The 18,877-nt window shown below is 41.8% G+C and overlaps 1 protein-coding gene across 1 annotated transcript in view; it reads left to right on the top strand.

Moving 5' to 3' along the window:
* Positions 1-18,476, top strand: part of klf7b (Kruppel like factor 7b) — a 60,229-nt gene extending 41,753 nt beyond the window's left edge. Inside the window, exons 3-4 of the mRNA XM_071480395.1 lie at positions 8,654-8,777; positions 15,751-18,476. Coding sequence (XP_071336496.1) covers positions 8,654-8,777; positions 15,751-15,802 — 176 coding nt within the window. The 3' untranslated portion in view covers positions 15,803-18,476. The remainder of the gene's footprint in view (positions 1-8,653; positions 8,778-15,750) is intronic.
* The last annotated feature ends 401 nt before the right edge of the window (positions 18,477-18,877 follow it).

Raw genomic sequence — 18,877 nt, 5'->3', positions numbered from 1 at the left:
GGTCTGACATGCAGCTTTAGCTGCTAACTACAGCTGCCCTGTCAGTGACCCTCGGACAACACGCTCCAGGGTAATGTGTCCAGTGGCTGAGGGCCGTGTGCTCTCTGCAGTGTTAGCATGCGATGAAAGGTTTTGTGTTGATACATGAGACACTTGCGTTAAGATGGCTTTGACTGAGGCAGATTGTGATGACTGCATGATTTGCTTGAGTTTAAACAGCATTAAGCAAACCTGAAACTACATCTGTCAATAAGAAACAGTCATGTATATAAAAATGGACATAGACTCTGGGTCTGAAAAGTGAAGCCAATTTAGAGGTGCCTTATACCTGCATTCTATCAAATGACTATCAGGGGGCGACTCCACTGGTTACAAAAGAAGTCAGATTGTATTGAAGGCTATGGGAAAATGGCCCTACTTCTAACTTGATTTATTACCTTAGTGAATGTTTTCCTAATGGGTTTATGGTCTTAATCACTAGTTTCAAGTCTTCTTCAATACATCATGTTCATTTTGAAATGATGGTCCCATTTAGAGGAAAATAGACCATAAAGTCTGTGACTGGCAGACTGTACCACACACACTGTACAGAGCAGGTCAGATCCACCCCTCACTCCCCCTCAGCTCAACCTCCTCATCCAGTTATGGTTTCTTCTGGTTTCAAAAAAACAAGATGGTGATGGCCAAATTGCAAACTTGAGGCTTCACAATGGCAATTCACAAATCAATGGGTGGCGTCACGGTGGGTTGCCCCCTGTTCTGAAGGATCGCTCACAACACATGGAAACAAAACCTTTCAATGAATTCTACAGTTAAATTCGTCAACCAAGCAGAAGATCTTTGTTGTGTTTGAAGTCTTGGGTCAAACTAGTAATAATTTAACATATAGTGAAGGGAAAATAATGTGCCCTGACTTTTTAGCAGATTTCACCAGTAAACCAAAGTAGAGCTGAGTCTAAAGATAAATGAAAAGAAAGCCCAGGCATTCAGACCAGCTGTTTTCTCTCTGAACAATACCATGAGAGTTATTTTGTGTTTTTAGTTGGTAAACAAAGATCGCATTCAGTGGTAAGCAAAATCACCGAAGACCTTAGAATAGAGACTTCAAGAACTGTCTGAAAATGTAAACGATTATTTACGTAGGAGGTTGTTTTGATTCATGATTGTCTCTTTGAGTTACAACACTACTTTTAAAGGGACAGGAACCAGTGTAGCAGGGATTTGTACACTCTTAGAAATCCATCCACCTGTTTTCAAGTCAAAATATTTTCTGGATTTTGACTTTCAGCCATGAGTAACTGAACCCATCACTTATCTGCAGCATGAGGCCTGTGCAGACTTGTACCACCTGAAGCTAGCATTATTCAACTTTAGCCTTAACCACAGCATCATTTATGGTATCTGGAGTGGTTCATGGCCTCCAGTTGTCATTTTCCACTGTTAGCGGTTTTCCTTGGTGTTGACCAGGATTACTGTACATAGCCTGCAGTCCTCCACTGTATTAATACTGGCAACCTTGGCATCATTAATCCAGCGTGTTACAGGCTTATATGATCCCAGTGACCATTGCATGGCTTTAGGTGTAGCATTATATTCCAGGGTAGCACCTAACATAGCCTGAGGACCCCACAGCTGTAGCTTTATTATGGCTAATCTGGAATGGAGCAGCTAGCTTTCTGGTAGCGTGACTGCTAGCTGCAGTATCTTTTAATCTTCTGATGATTCCACAGTGGAGTCATGCTAACCAGCAAAGAGCTTTTAAAAGCAGAATCATTCACTGAGAAAAAAGAAGACACCCTGAAGACAGTGCAGCTTCTACACTCTGTATGTGTATGTGTGTGTATGTGTGTGTGTGGTATAAATGTGTGGGCGGTGTATTCCCTCCCGATGTGTTCATTACAAGTGCAGTACTGTGGTTTAATTAGCTTAATCCTCTTTTTGGGTTATTATGACCATAAATCATTGAACATACATGTAAGGAGGGATTAACGTAGCCAAGACACAGGGAGGAGCAGCAGCAGAAAGCCTGCACAGCATCAATACACTTACTGTCACATAGTGCACACCAGAGGCCATTAGAAACATCATTATAGCGAGGCCTGTCAGGAGTGCACTGCACATGTGCCGCAATTCCACATTATGTTGGAAAGCGTATTCCTCTGTTCATATCCAAAACAGTTTCTCTGAGCTGCGGCTGTGATGTGAAGTCAGGTTTATTTTCTCATATGAAAATGTTCAATTAGGGATGTGTTGTAATAATAGATGTTTAAATTAATTCAGTAAATCTCTACAGTCCCCAGGCAGAACTGCTCCGAATCAGAGCCAGAGTTTTCTGGTTCTCGGGGTGTTAATTTTTAACTCTCCTGCATCTGGTTGGATCTCTGAAAACAGTAGATGGCTAATAACTGTATCCTCATTGTTATTAAAGCAGCAGTCCATAAGAATACACTTAACGTCATACTTGGCTCCAGATAGCAGAACAGATAAGCAGTTTTGGAAGGAGTGTAAGAGTGTTGTCTTTCAAAAGTATTAGCTGCACTTAATAATAATTTTGAGGGGAGCAGCATCTCAGTGTGCAGACAACTTTTCCTACAACTGCTGACAAACCTGATACAATATTTGGATGTGTATATTACACTGTGGTTCTAAGGAACATATAGGATGATGTGCTTCCATTACAGAAGTCAGAGACATATTTAAACTAGCTAAGCAAAAAGACTTGACACTTGGGAAACTGCTAGCCCAGCTACATCAGAAGTGAACAAATACACCTTCCAACAACTCTTGTATAAAATCTAATACATTTTTTTTTTCTTTGAGGTCTTAAGTTTGTCAGCATTTTCAGGCAGCAGCTGAGACCTCTGACAGTTCAGTGCACAATCTGACATTAAACGTTTGCACACAAATATTTGTACCTTTTTGAAGTCATGACTGATTAATATAGTGATCAATTTAGTTTCAGCCATCTTTTTTTAAATTCTACCATTATATATAGTCACACCCCCAACAGACTTTCTGATAATTAGCAATTCCATGTTTAGTTTATGAATTTATATAGTTTTTCGATTTTTTCATGAGTATTTTTCTATTGCTCAAAGCAGCCAGTTTCTATTCAATTCTTTACGGCCTGAAAATCAATTAGCAGACTGCTGAAATAGAGTTGTATAATCCATCATTAATGAGGCTGCATCCATTTTTGTAAATGTTACTTCTCATTGAGTAGAAATGCAGATTAGGTACATATTTAAATGAAAAGTCAGCACTGCATAACCTCACATTGTTAATGTGATTTTGAAATAATGAACACAGATTGCACTGTGATGGTTTATGTAACTGAAGTTTGAAGAATAGGCCACTTGATTCTGGAAATCAAAAGAAAATACATTTCACATATGATTTTGCCAAACTGTTATCTGTGAGGTGAAGTAAAATTATGTGATATGTAGTTCCTGGTCGCTCCAGCTTGAGTCTGACTTTCCAAGACCTCAACCCCTGCCCTGGCCCCAGGTACCACACAGCTTCGTGTGGATTCAGGAAATAAAAACCCTGCTGTAACCCCAGACCTCCACACACACACACACACACACACATACCTCTGTACTCTTCTACACCCACTGAATCCAACCTCCAACCTGCTCTCTCTCTCTCTCTCTCTCTCTCTCTCTCTCTCTCTCTCCCTCCCTCTCTCTCTCTCTCTCTCTCTCTCTCTCTCCCTCCCTCTCTCTCTCTCTCTCTCTCTCTCTTGCTCATTCAGTTGCCAAGCAACTGCATCACACTCTTCCATAATTGGTTGGTGGCTGGTGGATTGTCCATGCCTGTTAATCTCTCTCGCTCTCTCTCTCTTTCTCTCTTCTTCTCCCTCACCCACCACCCCTCACTCACCACCCCTCACTCAACACACCCCCCTCTCTCTCTTTCTCTCAGTTGCTAGGTGACTTTATCACGCATCCTTGCCTTGCCGTGCTATAATTGGCTGGCGTCATGGTTGCTGTGGCGTCAGGCCCAAGCTGGCCTTGCTTCATTCCACCAACACTGTGTGTGTGTGTGTGTGTGTGTAGGGAGGGGGGGTCCTATTGAAGGAAGATGGGGTGCTCTGGCCAATTACAGAAGACGGGTGTGAAACGGCCGCCTGTCTGGCACCTGAGGCCCCCACTCATACCCCATATCACACACACACACACACATCCAGGTTGAGAGTGTAGCATTTCTTCAGCAGGCCTAGAGGATAAGCTGCCAAGTGGTTCGCTATTGTATGTTGAAAATATCGGTCTTATATTCAGAGTGAGGAGGACTCTGTGGAGTGAGTAGGAGGATTCACACATACAGATACTAGCCCTGAAGATTCAACACAGATGATTTTTGGCTCTTTACAGAACTAGAAGTGATCTGTCACATAATCACACACTCTCACATTTTTCTGTACCAGAGAATTGTGGACCTTTACAAAAATAGAGAACTTCCTTTTATACCTGTAAAGTAAAGTAAATGTATCTAGTTTGTCACTAAAACAAACAAAATGCAGCTAGGATAACTCTTGTAGTGATTGCGACTGTCTTGTTCTCTCCCAGCTTAGTTCATCTCTGTCAACTACCAATGCTGAGGTGAACTAGTAACAACAGGAAACCAATAACTAACCAATACATCAGCTGGCCAATATTATCAGTGCATACTTTCTTATTGTAGTTATACTGCCATTGGTGAGTATGGTTGCTCAGACATATCTTTATCAAAAATGTTTGTTTATTATTTTTAACTATTTAATGTTAAAAAAAAAAATCCATCCATGTCCTGCTCATGGTCACAGAGACAATATGGCGGTATGTACTGTAGAGCTGCCCAAACTCTTATCACCAGCAAGTTCCTCCAGTTCCTCCCGTGGGATCTGACATATGCTGGTAGATGATGTTTCTCCAGTTTGTTCTAAAGTCATCCCTCCGTTTCCACCAAACCCATCTTCTTCCTTCAATGAGAGACAGAGCCTCACTCAAAACTTCTGCACATATGGGCAGACACGAAGCCTTCGATACAGCTGATGCATCTTGTTACCTGTCATAACAGCCCTTTAGCTTTCATAGTCTGTGATGAGACTTTGAAAGCACATCAATGTTGAAAAAATGCACTTCATTGATTTTTTTTTTCCACTCATCCTTGGTACCACAAATACATTACCCACAATGCAACTCAACCATTGACAGTTCTCTCAGAGCTTTATGTGTGTTATGCTAGTAATGTAATGTAGTCTCAAGCAGAGACAATCAGCAGACTGCAGGTCTAGTTAGCTCAATAGTGCAATGCTTTTAATTGAAATTCATAAAATGTGCAAAAGAAAAAACATGTGTGATATTATTGTTAAAAGGGTATAACATAATTCTTCTCATTTTCAACCTTGGAGTCTTCAGCCCCAACCAACTTTAGGGCTGCCAAAAAAGGTTTAATACAAATTTCTTCACATATGCATTGCACTCACCAAGACCTGTAAACAGGCTTGGATGTGTAAAATCAAAATAAAAAACTGAGAATAACCCTAATGGCAATATGAAATATAACAGAAGCTACAGCAGCCAGGAGAGGTAAGACTGCCCTTTGTCCAGGGTGGACAAACAAATCAGAAACTGTAGAGGGGCTGACAGAAGAAGGCCTGTTTCCAAAACTGCACAATGGTGAGACACAAAACAAAACCCAAATCCCTGTTGTGGAAATCAGAAACCAACTGCATGAGATTTGCCTGGAGAATTTGAATATGCAAATCCAGGAGAGCACAGCTCGTGATCTGGAATTCATTTAGTCCGAGAACAACTGCGTCACCCGGCAGACATACTGTGTCTGTGGATGAAAGATGACTCCGTTCAAAGAGACACAGGAACTGGGGGAAATGCAGCGGAATAGGGCATCATTCACAGTGAGATGTTTCTGTAGTACATCATCTTTTACTTGTCATTGCATCACCTCGCTGCTCTACACCTGTGAAGGTGTACTCTGGTTGGTTTAGTCTGTCACAATGATTAAATTAAAGTTCAGAAACTCAAGCTCATGTTGAGCAGGTATGTGATGAAGACATTTTCCCTGTGGTCTGACTGGGGACTTATGGGTAAACTGAGTGAAAGATAATGAAAATGAAAACAGGAAGCTGCATCTTTAGACATGTCTTTATTGACATTTTGAGCATTTATATCAAAAAATAAGTTTGGCTTTCCTGCAACTGGTGTATGAGGATGTTTTCAAAAAGGTGTAATGTATTTTCTATTTCTGTTCCTAATTTCCCTAACCAATCAAAAGAAAGTGATGTAACTGTCTCGTCATCATATCAGTCATTTCAGCTTTTTGAAAAACACACACAAAAAAACATTTCCCTCAGTGAAAGAAAACTGTCAGTTCAAGAGGTGTTATTCAGCTGTGTCAGATTTAAACACTACTTCCACGTCTACAACAAGACAACGTCCACATTGTTTATCCCAGAAACAATGTTTTGATCGGTTCAGTTGTTTTTCCCATCAGGACAACAGCTGTCAGTGAACACAACACCAGAGCATTTGAATTACTGACAAACTGAGATGCAGGTGGTAATGCAGAAGTGTGAAATGTATGGATTAAAATCTTTTTTTTTGGTTTTTTTTATTTCACCATCGCAACAAATTCAGAAGGAGATGACCTTGACAACGTAGAGAAATTCCATCGTGTGTTTTGAATGTGCAAATTCAAAAAGCCCATAATAACTGACGTGCTTCTGAACACATGCTTTTCTATTGCATCCTAACCTGTTTCCACCATATTGTGAAATACTTCAGTTTTCACATTTGTTCCACTTTGCTCTGGACTGGTGAGTGTGTGTGTGTATGTGTGTGCTTGTGTTTGTCTCCTTAAAAAGATTGGTGTGTGGTGAGATGAGAGTGGAGGGGCTGCTGGGACATCTGGCTAACTGACTGTAAGCTGCTGTATTACTCCCCATTAAGAGTCATTAAGACCCCAATTATAGTTACCACCCCCCAGTTCTCACACACACACGACACTGAGTGGCGCACACTAGGGGTCTGCAATTAGATTTGGACAGTTTTTTCAACACAGTGCGTGTAGTGTTTTAAAGTGCTTCCTCTCCATCAATATTGTGAATATTTGAAATTCATATGGAAATTAAAGCGCTTTAAATGAACAACTTTGCCACATCACAAGGCCACATCATCCAGTTGGCAAATCAGATATCATGTATGCAAGTGCACATTCCTGGTGGATTACTGTGTAACAGCAGATTGTTGACTTCTTACTCCCAAGGTGCGTGGAGAAGACAAAAAGACCGAGGAGGACAAAACTTCAACAATACTTGTATTTGGATTGTCGTATAAAGAACAGCGTTATTGTCAGAGCAACGTGTTTCAGATTTTGGCCTTCTTCAAGGTCAAGTTGAGGTTTTACCTCTTCCGATTACTCTGTAGCAGAAATGTAATGTGTAGTGTTTACCTCATGATCGTAGAGGAGGACGATAACATGATTGCAACCGTAACAACTTTGCAGAGTTGTAAAATTTAGTCTCTTGGTATTATAAGTCACTGTGCAGTGTGTTTGTTTGTGATGAGCTGTCACACTGGACGTCTTGGACTGTCTTTCATCTTGTTAGCGGTACATGTAGCAACACAGCCAAAGCAATCCATTCCCTTTTTTAACCCTGTCCCATTCCTGCAAGTTTTAAACCAGAGAACCATACAAAACAGAGTAAATGAAAAAAATATTTTATTGCAGTGTTATATGTAATCCAGGAATTGCTTGCTAGTGTTTTGTTTCTCTGTTATTGATCTGGTAACTTAATTAGACTTAATTCAACCACTCATACTATGACGTATTCAGTAGCTTTGCGAGGCCAAGTTTCAGTTTATGTGGCTCTCGCCCAGTGAGGATGTTATTTAATAGATAACAGATGAATGAAGGAATTAAACGTGTTACTTGTTGTTAATTGAGTTTCAGAATGTCTCATTATTAGTTGTAGTGATTTGGTGTGATTTGGTGGAAGGCCAGATTTAGACCAGCTTTATCTGCTGACCCTTACACACCACAGAAACACTCTCATACAGAGTCAGACACCATCTAAAGTCCCATCTGAAGACAGTCCCTACACATTACAAACACACACACACACACACAGCTGGAAGGCTTTCTATCATGGAGAGATAACTACAGGCTGAGAACAATAGACCATCTCTTCTCCCATCTGGTGAACTGGGGGATGAAACTTCATTTACATTTCAGATCCCACCACCTCAGGGTGTGTGTGTGTGTGTGTGTGTGTGCGTCTGTGTGTGTGTGGGCAGGGGGGGCGGATGGTTGGTGATAGAGGGAACAAAACGAGATTCATTTCAGGGTGAATTTAGGATTATGAATTAACACGCCGCAGTGCTGAAAAGACTTCATTTACAGCTAATTGAGTGTATTGGCTCATTGAAATGGCTGTTGTGTTAAAACTGGTCTGCTTGCCTGGCCCCCAGGCTCTGTGTGTGCGTGTGTGTGTGTGTGTGTGTGTGTGTGTGTGTGTGTGTTTGGGTTTGGAGAAAGCCAGGGGCAGTAACCTACATTAGTGAACAGCTGTAGTTTAGACGTGTGAAATTAGATGTAGAAATCGTAATAAAATGTGACACCTTCTCTCTCCCTCTCTCTCTCTCTCTCTCAGGTGAGAAGCCGTATAAGTGCTCATGGGAGGGCTGCGAGTGGCGTTTTGCCCGCAGTGATGAGTTGACACGACACTACCGCAAACACACCGGAGCGAAGCCATTCAAGTGCAACCACTGCGACAGGTAAACACACACGCAGGCAACTGCTGCACAGGACAAACATACAGCATACTTTATATTTGCAGGACACCGGTGCCCTTTATCTGTGTGCAACCTGCGTTTCCCAACTCCAAAAGAAGCCTGCGCTACCTCTCTTACCTCCCAGGTCAGACAATGCATCACGTATTTGGGCAGGTCTTGTCTTCATTAGGACTGCAGCGAACAGTTTTCGAAGGCACAGGTGTAAATAGTGAAATGAGTGGCAGGTGAATCCATTTATTGGCAGCTGGTGTTGTGCCCGCTGGCTGACTCACGAAGCCATCATTAATGTTATTAGTAACACCTGCGCTGTTTCTACTATGACAAGTGTGAGTGTAAAAAATGGCCTGTTCATTTGTTTATAAATGATGGCCACAACTTCCTAAAGCGCAGCAATCCGAAACGTAGAGATATATTCAGATTTACAGATTTATAAAAAAGAGAAAAGCAGCAAATTCTCCGATTTGACAAGCTGGAACGAGAGATTGCTCAGTATGTATCAATGTATTTTTTACAAGTTGTTTCAGCACTGGTTGATTGTAACTGTCAGGTTTTGACAGTTACAACTACTAAATTAAAAGTCCAACTTTTGGGAAATTTGCAAATTTGCTGCTTGCAGAATGTGATGAGAGACTCTTGTATTGGACACACAGTGTCAGCTCTGCGAACATGCTTATCGTGTTGATAAATAAGCTAGTCACCAATGCACCTCAGAGCTACCTCAGGTTTGGTATGGCTGTGGTGTCAAACATGGTCATGTTGCCATAAGGTAGCTGAGAATGTGAGAAGTGGGTTTTTTTTTTAGCTGGACAGCCTTTTAGCTTCATTAATATTAATGGGAATGCTTTAAAAAAAACATTGTGGGAAATAAGATAAGATAAGAAAGTTAACTTGCACTCAGAAGCTAGATGGGATGACTGGGAGCAGTTTTGTCTCTGTGTGTCCCGCACAGAGGTAAGTCCAGGCTGTGTTTAGCCTAGTTTAGCAAAGTGTCCAGTGTCATCTCCAGTGTGCCCCAAACTTTCCGTATTTACACGTTGTTGTTCTTGTCCTTGCTAGTGCCACGGAGTAGAGTGCATTTTGTTAAAGCAAGCCTGTCAAACATATATGCAGGTATCACCAGAGTAAAAGAAAAGGTGAACGAAGCAAGAAATTTTGATGTACAAGATAGAGGACTCCGAATTTCTGTGTGCTGCCACTGGGCCTGGCTGTTGTCGGTCAGTAAACAGCTGCAGTGAGTGAACCACAGTCCCATTTTCTGTTATTACAGTAGGTGTTTAAAACACGACAAAGATAGGATTACTTGGTCTTTGAAAGAGCTAAGCTAACAATTTCCTCCTGCTTACAGACTAGGCTGAAAACATCACAGAGCAACCCCCTGTGAACACACAGAAAGCCAAAAATGATCAAGCTGATATCTGGTGACACAACAGACAAGTTTGTAAATGAGTTTTCTTTGCACAATCTCTGTACGTCGCTTGGTAATGCATCCAAAACAGCAGGGAGTCACTCAGAGGCTCTGACAAATGATAAATAAAACAACATCTTTCATTCAGCCTCGCTCTGCATGCATCTGGTGTGGCATACACAGACAGCATAATAATCTGCAACACACTTCACATCTCTTTTCTTATGCAGGACCAAATCAAATCCCTTTCAATAAACAGTTTAAAGACATGATTCTGCAAACGGGCCGTTCTGAAGTTTAGAAGAGACGTGAGCATTTTCTTTAAAATATTTTCCTTCCTCAGCAGCTGTGTACAGGGGGAGCTCAGGTGAGTTCTTATCTGTCAGGATGATAAAGGTTCAAGGCTGTGGCTTAAGTGTGGGAAGTCAGTTTAGCGATAAGGAAAGTTATTATCTTTAATTTTAAGTGAGTTCCTAATGGATTCAAGTTGTGTGGCAGCCCCAGGAATGCAGGAATAGACTGGGTAATTATTCAATTTAAGGTCACGTTATCTGGTCAGTGGTGGAAGATTTTACTCATCGATCCTGCGTCAAAGCAGTTTTTCTCCGTCTCACGTCTGACGCAGTTTCCCCTCGATGAGGGGGAGTGTGTTTCAAACGAAAATCTAACTAAAGCTAAACGTGGACAAAGGCCAGGGATGTCTTTGCGAGTCTGTTGAGAGTCACATCGTCTCTGCTTAGTGTTTGGTCCTCAAGGTGGAGTGTGTGTACGTGTTTGTCTGTGTGTGTGTGTGCGTGTGTGTGCGTGCTTACTCATGCCCCTGTGCTGCCAGTTAAATGGATTCTGGCTATTGGCAGACTGGTCGCAGCTAATTGAGTGGCACCAGATGCCAGCTCCACTTTAACATACACTACGTGTGTGTGTCGTTTAGGAAGGTAGTGCAGGCACACACACACACACACACACACACACACACACACACTTTTGCCCTGGAGACAGTGTAATTGGCTGTTGTGGGTTCCCTCTAGTTTGGGTTTTAGACATTAAACCCTCCAGAAACCTGCTGGAAGCTTCTAATCCTGGCTGAGAGCTGGGACTGTATTAGCTCCTTTCTGGCACACACACACACACATACACACATGCATCCACACATGCACAAAGACAGCATGTAGAGGCACAACACACACACATGCACACAGAACAGAAAAACATTTAGATGCAAAGTCATATTGACTCACATGAACATTTAAACGTCCAGACGTAACGACACACTTGGATACACAACACAGACTCAAGCTGTGTCACAATTGAGGCTCTGTCTACTTCAAAGTCTGCATAGAAAGTGGGAGAAGTTATTTTGGGTGTCCAGGGCTTCTGAGGTAACAGTCCTGTTCATTTTCTGTACAGACGTGTCAGTGGCTGACAGTTGGAGCTCTTCATGGTTTGGATGTGGATGAAAATGTCCTGATTGAATCATCACTGAAAAGGATGAAAGTATCTTCTTTGATTAAAAGTCAAAGGCACTGTACATAAAAATACACACAGAGACGTAAACTACATCTCCCAAGAGCAGTGTTGTGCAAGTTACACTTCACAAGAGTAAAAATTAACTAGTTCACATTCAGAGTTCACAATTTTCAATTGTGAACAAGGTTTAAAGTTTCAGAAATAAAGTACTTCACGTCCATTTCTTCCATTTCTTTAGAATGAGCTGCTCTGAGTTTGTTTTTTTGCATTAAAACCTCCTCCTATCCATCCCCCCAGTCATTACCACGTTACTGTTTACTACAACAGGGGCACAGACAGAGATTACCTTTAAAAGCCAAGAAAAAACAGTTTCAGTGTATGTTTTATTACTTAAACAATGTGTCATAAAGCAGGACAACTCAAAACAGATCAAGTTTCATTTCATTCTGGCCGAAAGATGTGCTCTGATTTCAGGTTGCATGCCGAGTGCCACTGTTAAAATACAATTCTTTTTATTATTATTATTATGTTTTTTAGCAGCTTTTTGGTGCATTCGAGTCACGCTCATCAGTTGCAATCGGATATGTTCAGTTCACCATTCACCAAAAACATGAGCACGTTCAGTGAACGTGCTCTTTCAGCGCATCCATGCACAACAATGCCCAAGCAAACATCCAATCACAGAGTATAAATCCTGCAGCCAGTCTGAAGCTGAGGATAAATAACACTGTGTTTTGTTCTTAATTGGAACAACATCCTGAAATTACCACAGCTCTGATGTTGTGTCTGTCTCCTCTGTAGCCGAGGCTGATGGGTGTTGTAGTATTCAGCGCCAGTTGCCATACTTAACTGGCTGATGTCAGTGTACTGTACAGCCTGTTTTAGGATCAGGCTACAAGAGCTGTCTTTCAGTTACCTTGGATGATGTTGGCTCAAAATTTTAAAAAGACATTACGCAGAACACACATTCTGATACCACCAAAGAAGAAGTGGAGTCTTAGTTTGCTTTTAAAATTTGTTTCACTACTTTAACTTCCCTTTATCACTCTGCCAAGTTTTCCACCTGAGCCAGGAAGAACAAGTCTTGTTTTTTCCTGATCCTCAAATTACAAGGTAGATGGAAATGTGCTTAACATAGCCAGGATACACCTCTGTTTTTACAGTAGTATACACACACACACACACACAGCTGTGGTGGGTGGAGCTCAACAAATATTAACATGAGAATGGCAAAAAGTGGCAACCATGGAGAGGTTAACATTAGATAGACTGTTCAATCTGACACTATTTCTCCAGGGGGAAACACACACGCACGCACACACACACACACACGCAAGCACGCACACACACATACATGTCAGTCTGTCATTAATCCTGCCTAATCAAGCGGGGACCCCCTGATGTTTCCATGGAGCTGGAAGGAGGAGGAGTGATGAGGAGGAAGACAAAAAAAGAAGTGAGGAGGAGGAGAAGGGAGAGTTTAGAGGAGGAGAAGAGGAGGATGGGAAGGAGGAGTGTGCGTGTGTGGGGGGCGGGTAGGTGAAGGGGGGTAGGGGTGATACCAGCTGGTCCGGCTGCTCCGCCCCCCAACAGTGACACAGTAACTGGCATGGCCATCTGTCCATCCACACACACACACACACACACACACACAGATTGGTGAAGGTGCACAGTAGGTACCACATGGCCAGCTAATAGGCTGAGGGGAAACACTAGACTACAGACAACAGAGAGCAAAGTTCAACTGTACACTCACGCCCTGCTGACAGCGAGGCTTTGAAATGTGAAAACCTGAATGAATTAACACACAGCTTCACTGACTTTCAAAAGGCAGAGGCCACAGAAAGACGGACTTGTTTTGTGTCCACCTATGTTTGTGAAGGTTGATCATTATACACGAGTGAATCTGAAAAGGCCTGTTTTCAGGGATGGAAATTGCTCGGGTGGTGTGACAAGAAAGATTTATTCACGCTAACATCTCAACGGACCTCAGACAGGAAGACAGGTGATGAAGTGATGAAGTGATGAAGCGAAGAGTGATGGCTTGACTTGACAGAAATCATCAGAAGATTTAATAACACCCAGCAGGAAGCAGCAGGTTTACACTTTAGAGAATGCAGCTGAGTCCTTCCAGTAAAATTTGTTGCCATATTTTTGGATCAGATGTCCTTGGATTCATGAGACAGTAGTTTTCTCAGAATTGAAGCACTGATATTTGTATTTCTTTTCCAGCAAATCATCAATCATTGTAGCAGTGTGTGTTTTGTTTTTTTTTTTTAAATAAAGAATAAGGTCCTCCAAACAATGACAGAGGAACATTTGCAGTTTTAAGTTTTCCATTTTATCTAAAAGCATCATCAGGATGAGGTGGACGTGGGGAGCTAAACAACAACTGATTGCTCATTAGCATCAATTATGAATAGAAGTCGAAGTTGATGAATATATCAGGACGTCGCTCATTCAGCTGCTTTTCAGTTGAGGTAGTGAACATTTTCAACTGACGTCTTTACTGTGTTTTCAATCTGGTTTTTCCGACATTAAGAGACTGAATGACAGTAGAAGCAGATTCTGCTGCAGCATGACAAACTTTCTCTTATACTTCTGAGTGTTCAGCTCTGTCTGCTTGTATTTGGATAGAACAGCAGCCTGTCTAAATGCACACACACACACACACACATACAGACACATACACATATTCACACACACAAAGAATAGCCTTGGCTAATTAATAATGAATAAAGCCTCTGGCAAATTGAATTTTTAATTTCTCATATTATTCTCCTCCACATTTTGTTTTGCCTCTCCTTTAGTCATATCATCCATGATTCATTTTATTGTGCATGAGCAGCTTTAATGTCTTCACAGCGGTGTAATAAAATAAAACACTCCATTGTAAAGACATGACATAACATTGTGAATCTTATATTTCACATCACCTGGTTTTATGTCTCTCTCAAAGCAGGTGCAGTCACTGCTGAGTTAAATGGCCCGGCATCAGAAGGCAGTGCCAGCCTGTCTGCATTAGTGTCCATGTTCACAATACATATCTAATTAGTTTCCACAGTCTGAGCTGGAGCAGTGACTGCAGAGCTCCGGCTGTGATTTATGGTGGTGTTGTAGTTCTGAGTTGGACATCACTGAGCCTCAATTGACCCACGTTCATCTGGGTTTCACTGGTGTTTTGTAACGGAGTCAGACTATGACTGAAGTTAACTGTAGCCTGAAAATGAGGTGGTTGAAAATCTCTGTATCACTAAATTTGTGTGTTAAGCCATGAGCTCATGACTTCATGTTGCAATAATACAGTTACCATCAGCTTTTCTGCTGGGATAATATGACTCCACAGAAGCATCTATGGCAGCTAGAGAAACTAGCAGTTTGGATCAATCAATTTGACATAATACCGCTTTTTGATACCTCGGTGGACCTCAGAGGTCGCGTTTGAGGGGAGATATCAATTTTACAATATGTGTCAAATCAGATGAGGTTGAGCCACACTGGTCAGTTTGGCACTAGCTGAAGTTAGCATCCCTAATATTCAAACTTTATCCATTGCTGGTCATCATTGTGGGGGGCTCAGGATTTCTTTTTTTTTGTTTGTTTTTTTTGGGGGGAATGACAAGTATTGCTAGTGAATACACAGAGACAATGTTTACTGTAGGGGGCTGGGAGTGTGGAGCATTTCCAGCAAATACACATTGCCAGTGGGGAGTTCAAGGGGCCTGGGATTATGGACAGTTCCCAAGAAATACACAGAGCCAGTGGGGATTTGAGGGGGCCTGGGAGTGTGGGACATGCACAGAAATTGTGGAATTGATCACAAACACTTACCATCCTGAATATTATGGTTATTTTGTGCACATCTCCAAGGACACACCTGCACACATCCTTACACTGACAGTTGTATTTTATTTTATTTTATTTTTTTCTCATTTTTTTTTCAGCTGCAGCTTCCATACAGTAATACAGTTTAATCTTTTCAATTTCTGTTCCTCATTTCATGTATATTTCGTACATATTTGATGCATCGTTTGGATCGTAGATGAATATTTCTGAACATGGTTTCTCTGTTTCTCTCCGCAGGTGTTTCTCTCGGTCAGACCACCTGGCCCTGCACATGAAGAGGCACATCTGAGGGCAAAAAGAAAAGGAGTGGGAGAGGGGAAGAAGCAAGAGGAGGAAGAGGAGGAGGAGGAGAGATAGGAGGAAAGAGGGATGGGCAGTCGAGCTACCAACCGCCCCCCTCGCTCACCCCGTTCAAAAACGTGTCCGCGGCCATGACGCCTGCAGGGCAGTGCATCCATCTGAGAGGGCCATAAAGACCGCACGGACTGACGGCTCTCCCATCAAAGAAGGGGGTTGGAGGAAAACAAGGAGTAGCTAGAATGTTGTTTTTCTTTAAAACTACACACTCACATACTTGCAATAGTAAACAGTCCACACACCCGTCTTTGAATGCATCGTACCGGTGACCCCGGCTGCTCTCACGTGGCCCCCGGGGCTTGGACACTGCCAAACCAACATATACTTAACTCGCTTGATGAAACATTACGCCACCTTTTTTCTTTCTCTGTATTCAGTGTGTTTAAACCATAAAGTCACTTATGGTGAGGGGATAGCTCAGTGGGGAAACTTTAAATATCCGTATAGTCAGTTGTTTGTGCTTTACCGGCTTCTGAAATCAAATACTCGACTTTTTCCTTTGTTTTTTTTTAATGTTTTTCATACACGGAACATGAGAAACCATCATCTGCCGCAGTCAGCTTCAGTAATCCATGTGAAGAAAACAACAATGCCAAATCTGCAGGAGAGAGACTGTACAGATTGACTTCTAGCATGGCTGACAATCGAACCCAGGGCTCGGATGCTGGGTGTTTTGGTGCACCCATGGGACCTCGGTCAGCGGGTGCTGCTGCAACTCTCAGGCTCTCCTTCAGTGGGTGTTTGTATCTCTCACCTTCATCGAGACGCCTGCCGCCTCCGCAGGCCATCTGACAGAAATGCGCAGCGACACTTTCTTCCCTTTTTTTCTACTTAGAGGACAATAATTCTTCTTCTTGTTATTACAAAGAATGATACTTTGTTCTTTTCTCTCTTGGAGAAAATGTCTTAAAACTCACTGAACTGTGTTAGAGAAAAAAAAAACTGAAAATCTAAGATGACTTCAACAGAATGTGTGGGATGAGAAGGAGAGCGTTGTTGGTCTTTTAATCCCCATGTGCACTGACTCCGCTCCTGTGGTCTGTAGGCAACCAGAGGATGAACAAAAAACAGAATCGTACCAACTCTTGGAAAACGGATTTGTATTTTTTTTTTGGACTAAAATAAAAGAAGAGACCAGAGACGTCTTCAGTTTTTTTGTGCTGCTCTTTCTGCCCCACGATTCACTCCAGCTGAAAAACAAAACCCGCACATGACCCTCCGTGGACTCGCACACTACCAGAGTCAGGCGGAGGATTCGCTCAAAACTGGAACCTGTTTGTTTTTTGGTTTTGCTTCTTTTGCCTTTTGCTGATTCTGAAAGTCATCCTGGAACGCTTTCACAGACTCTGAGATCTCATCTCCCTGGCAGCGCTGCAGGGCAGGAAAAGAGGCTGAAGAGCTGCTTTTTGGTTATTCACGTGGGACTAAAGACGCCAACCAACCGAACAGACGCGGTCGCGCCGGCCCGGTCAAATTTGCCTGTTTCGTATCCATTGACTGCACTGACTTTTTTTCAATGTTATCTGTGCTTTTTTTTCTACAGCGAAAAATATGGAAAAAAAGAAACACATAGAAAAAAAAATCATAAAAAGACTTGAAAAAATACAATACAAAAACAATGCTGTCTCGCTCTACACATTGCATACACAACAAACACACATACTCGGTTAACACAGACACACACACACACACACACACTTACACTGCAGTTTCTTTGCTCACGGCTCTTCTTGAGATAAGACTAATAAGATTTAGGAAAATAATTATTAAACTAATGAACAGAGTTGGAAAACAAAACACTGCATGGCAGGCTTTATTGCAAATGCACACACACACCAGCTCATGAAGACACACACACGCACACTCTTCCTGGAATTATATGTTCTGCTCCCAAATCTTTTTTCACAGTAGGAATTTAGCAACTGTTGTTTAGTCGAAGAGTATCTTAGCTCTCAGCTGGAGGTAACAAACGATTTCAAATCCTTTGAAGTGAGAAATCGGCTTGTTCTCAGTTCCAACAATCACCCACACATCCCTTGCTACAGTTTCTGCCTCTCATTTAATCAGCGTTTTTTACTTCTGAGACTCTGGTTACATTATCGGTTACAATTGAGAGTATGAGCTACTGTTTTCAGCAAAGATAAATAGAAGGGAAACAATTGTAGAGAAATTTACAACATGTTGAAAACCTTAATAATCCTCAAAGCCCCCTTCTATCCTGCCTCGTGTGCAGGGAATTTGAATGTCCCCAAGATGAATCCCCCGTCTCTTGACCCAAACAAAGATAAAAACCAGGATTATCAATGCACATTTCATGCTGCTCTGCTGAATTAACAGTTGGCAGCTGTAGCTCACAAAGAAGTGTGCCAAAATAAGGCACAGAAGAAGACGACTTGTAGCAAACGTGTTAAAACAATGCAGGATATATAAATAAGAGTTATGTCACAGGTTCCCTTTGTTTCGTCTGAGAAATCAGGACTTGGTGCAGGTGGCTGATGGAAGTCAAACCTTTGTCTTGTTTTGTATATATTGGCTCAGAAATACTCACAGGCCAACATTACGGTTTTTTTGTTAAGACGTGCAAATGATTTCCACGAGCATGAGTAGAAAACACAATGAGAATTCACACATAATAGCAAAGTCAATCTGCATAACTTTAGCGCAGAATTTAATTGAAGTCACTAATTTGCAAAGTAAATAAATACATTTCAATACCAAAAGCCTGTGGGTGGTTTGCTAGCAAGCCTCCTAGCTAATAATGTAGCTAGCCAGTGCATTTAACTGCAATAGCGCATGAAGGGATATTATTTTCAGTTGTAATTAATGTTTGATGAAAATAATGGCTCATTTCTGAGACCTGAATGTAATCATTGACATTAAAATCTCGAATGTAAAAAATAATACATGAGAGGCGGAAATTGGTGCGAGCACATACCCACACCACCTGCTTCCTTTGCTCAGTGGTTGCAGAAGAAAATAAACTCCGCTGGTCCATCCGCCCACCACC

This window comes from Trachinotus anak, unplaced genomic scaffold (assembly GCF_046630095.1).
Source record: "Trachinotus anak isolate AG129_WGS33_773 ecotype Australia unplaced genomic scaffold, CSIRO_AGI_Tana_v1 ptg000001l, whole genome shotgun sequence".
Classification (NCBI taxonomy): domain Eukaryota; kingdom Metazoa; phylum Chordata; class Actinopteri; order Carangiformes; family Carangidae; genus Trachinotus; species Trachinotus anak.
This window is presented reverse-complemented; position numbering and strand designations above follow the sequence as displayed.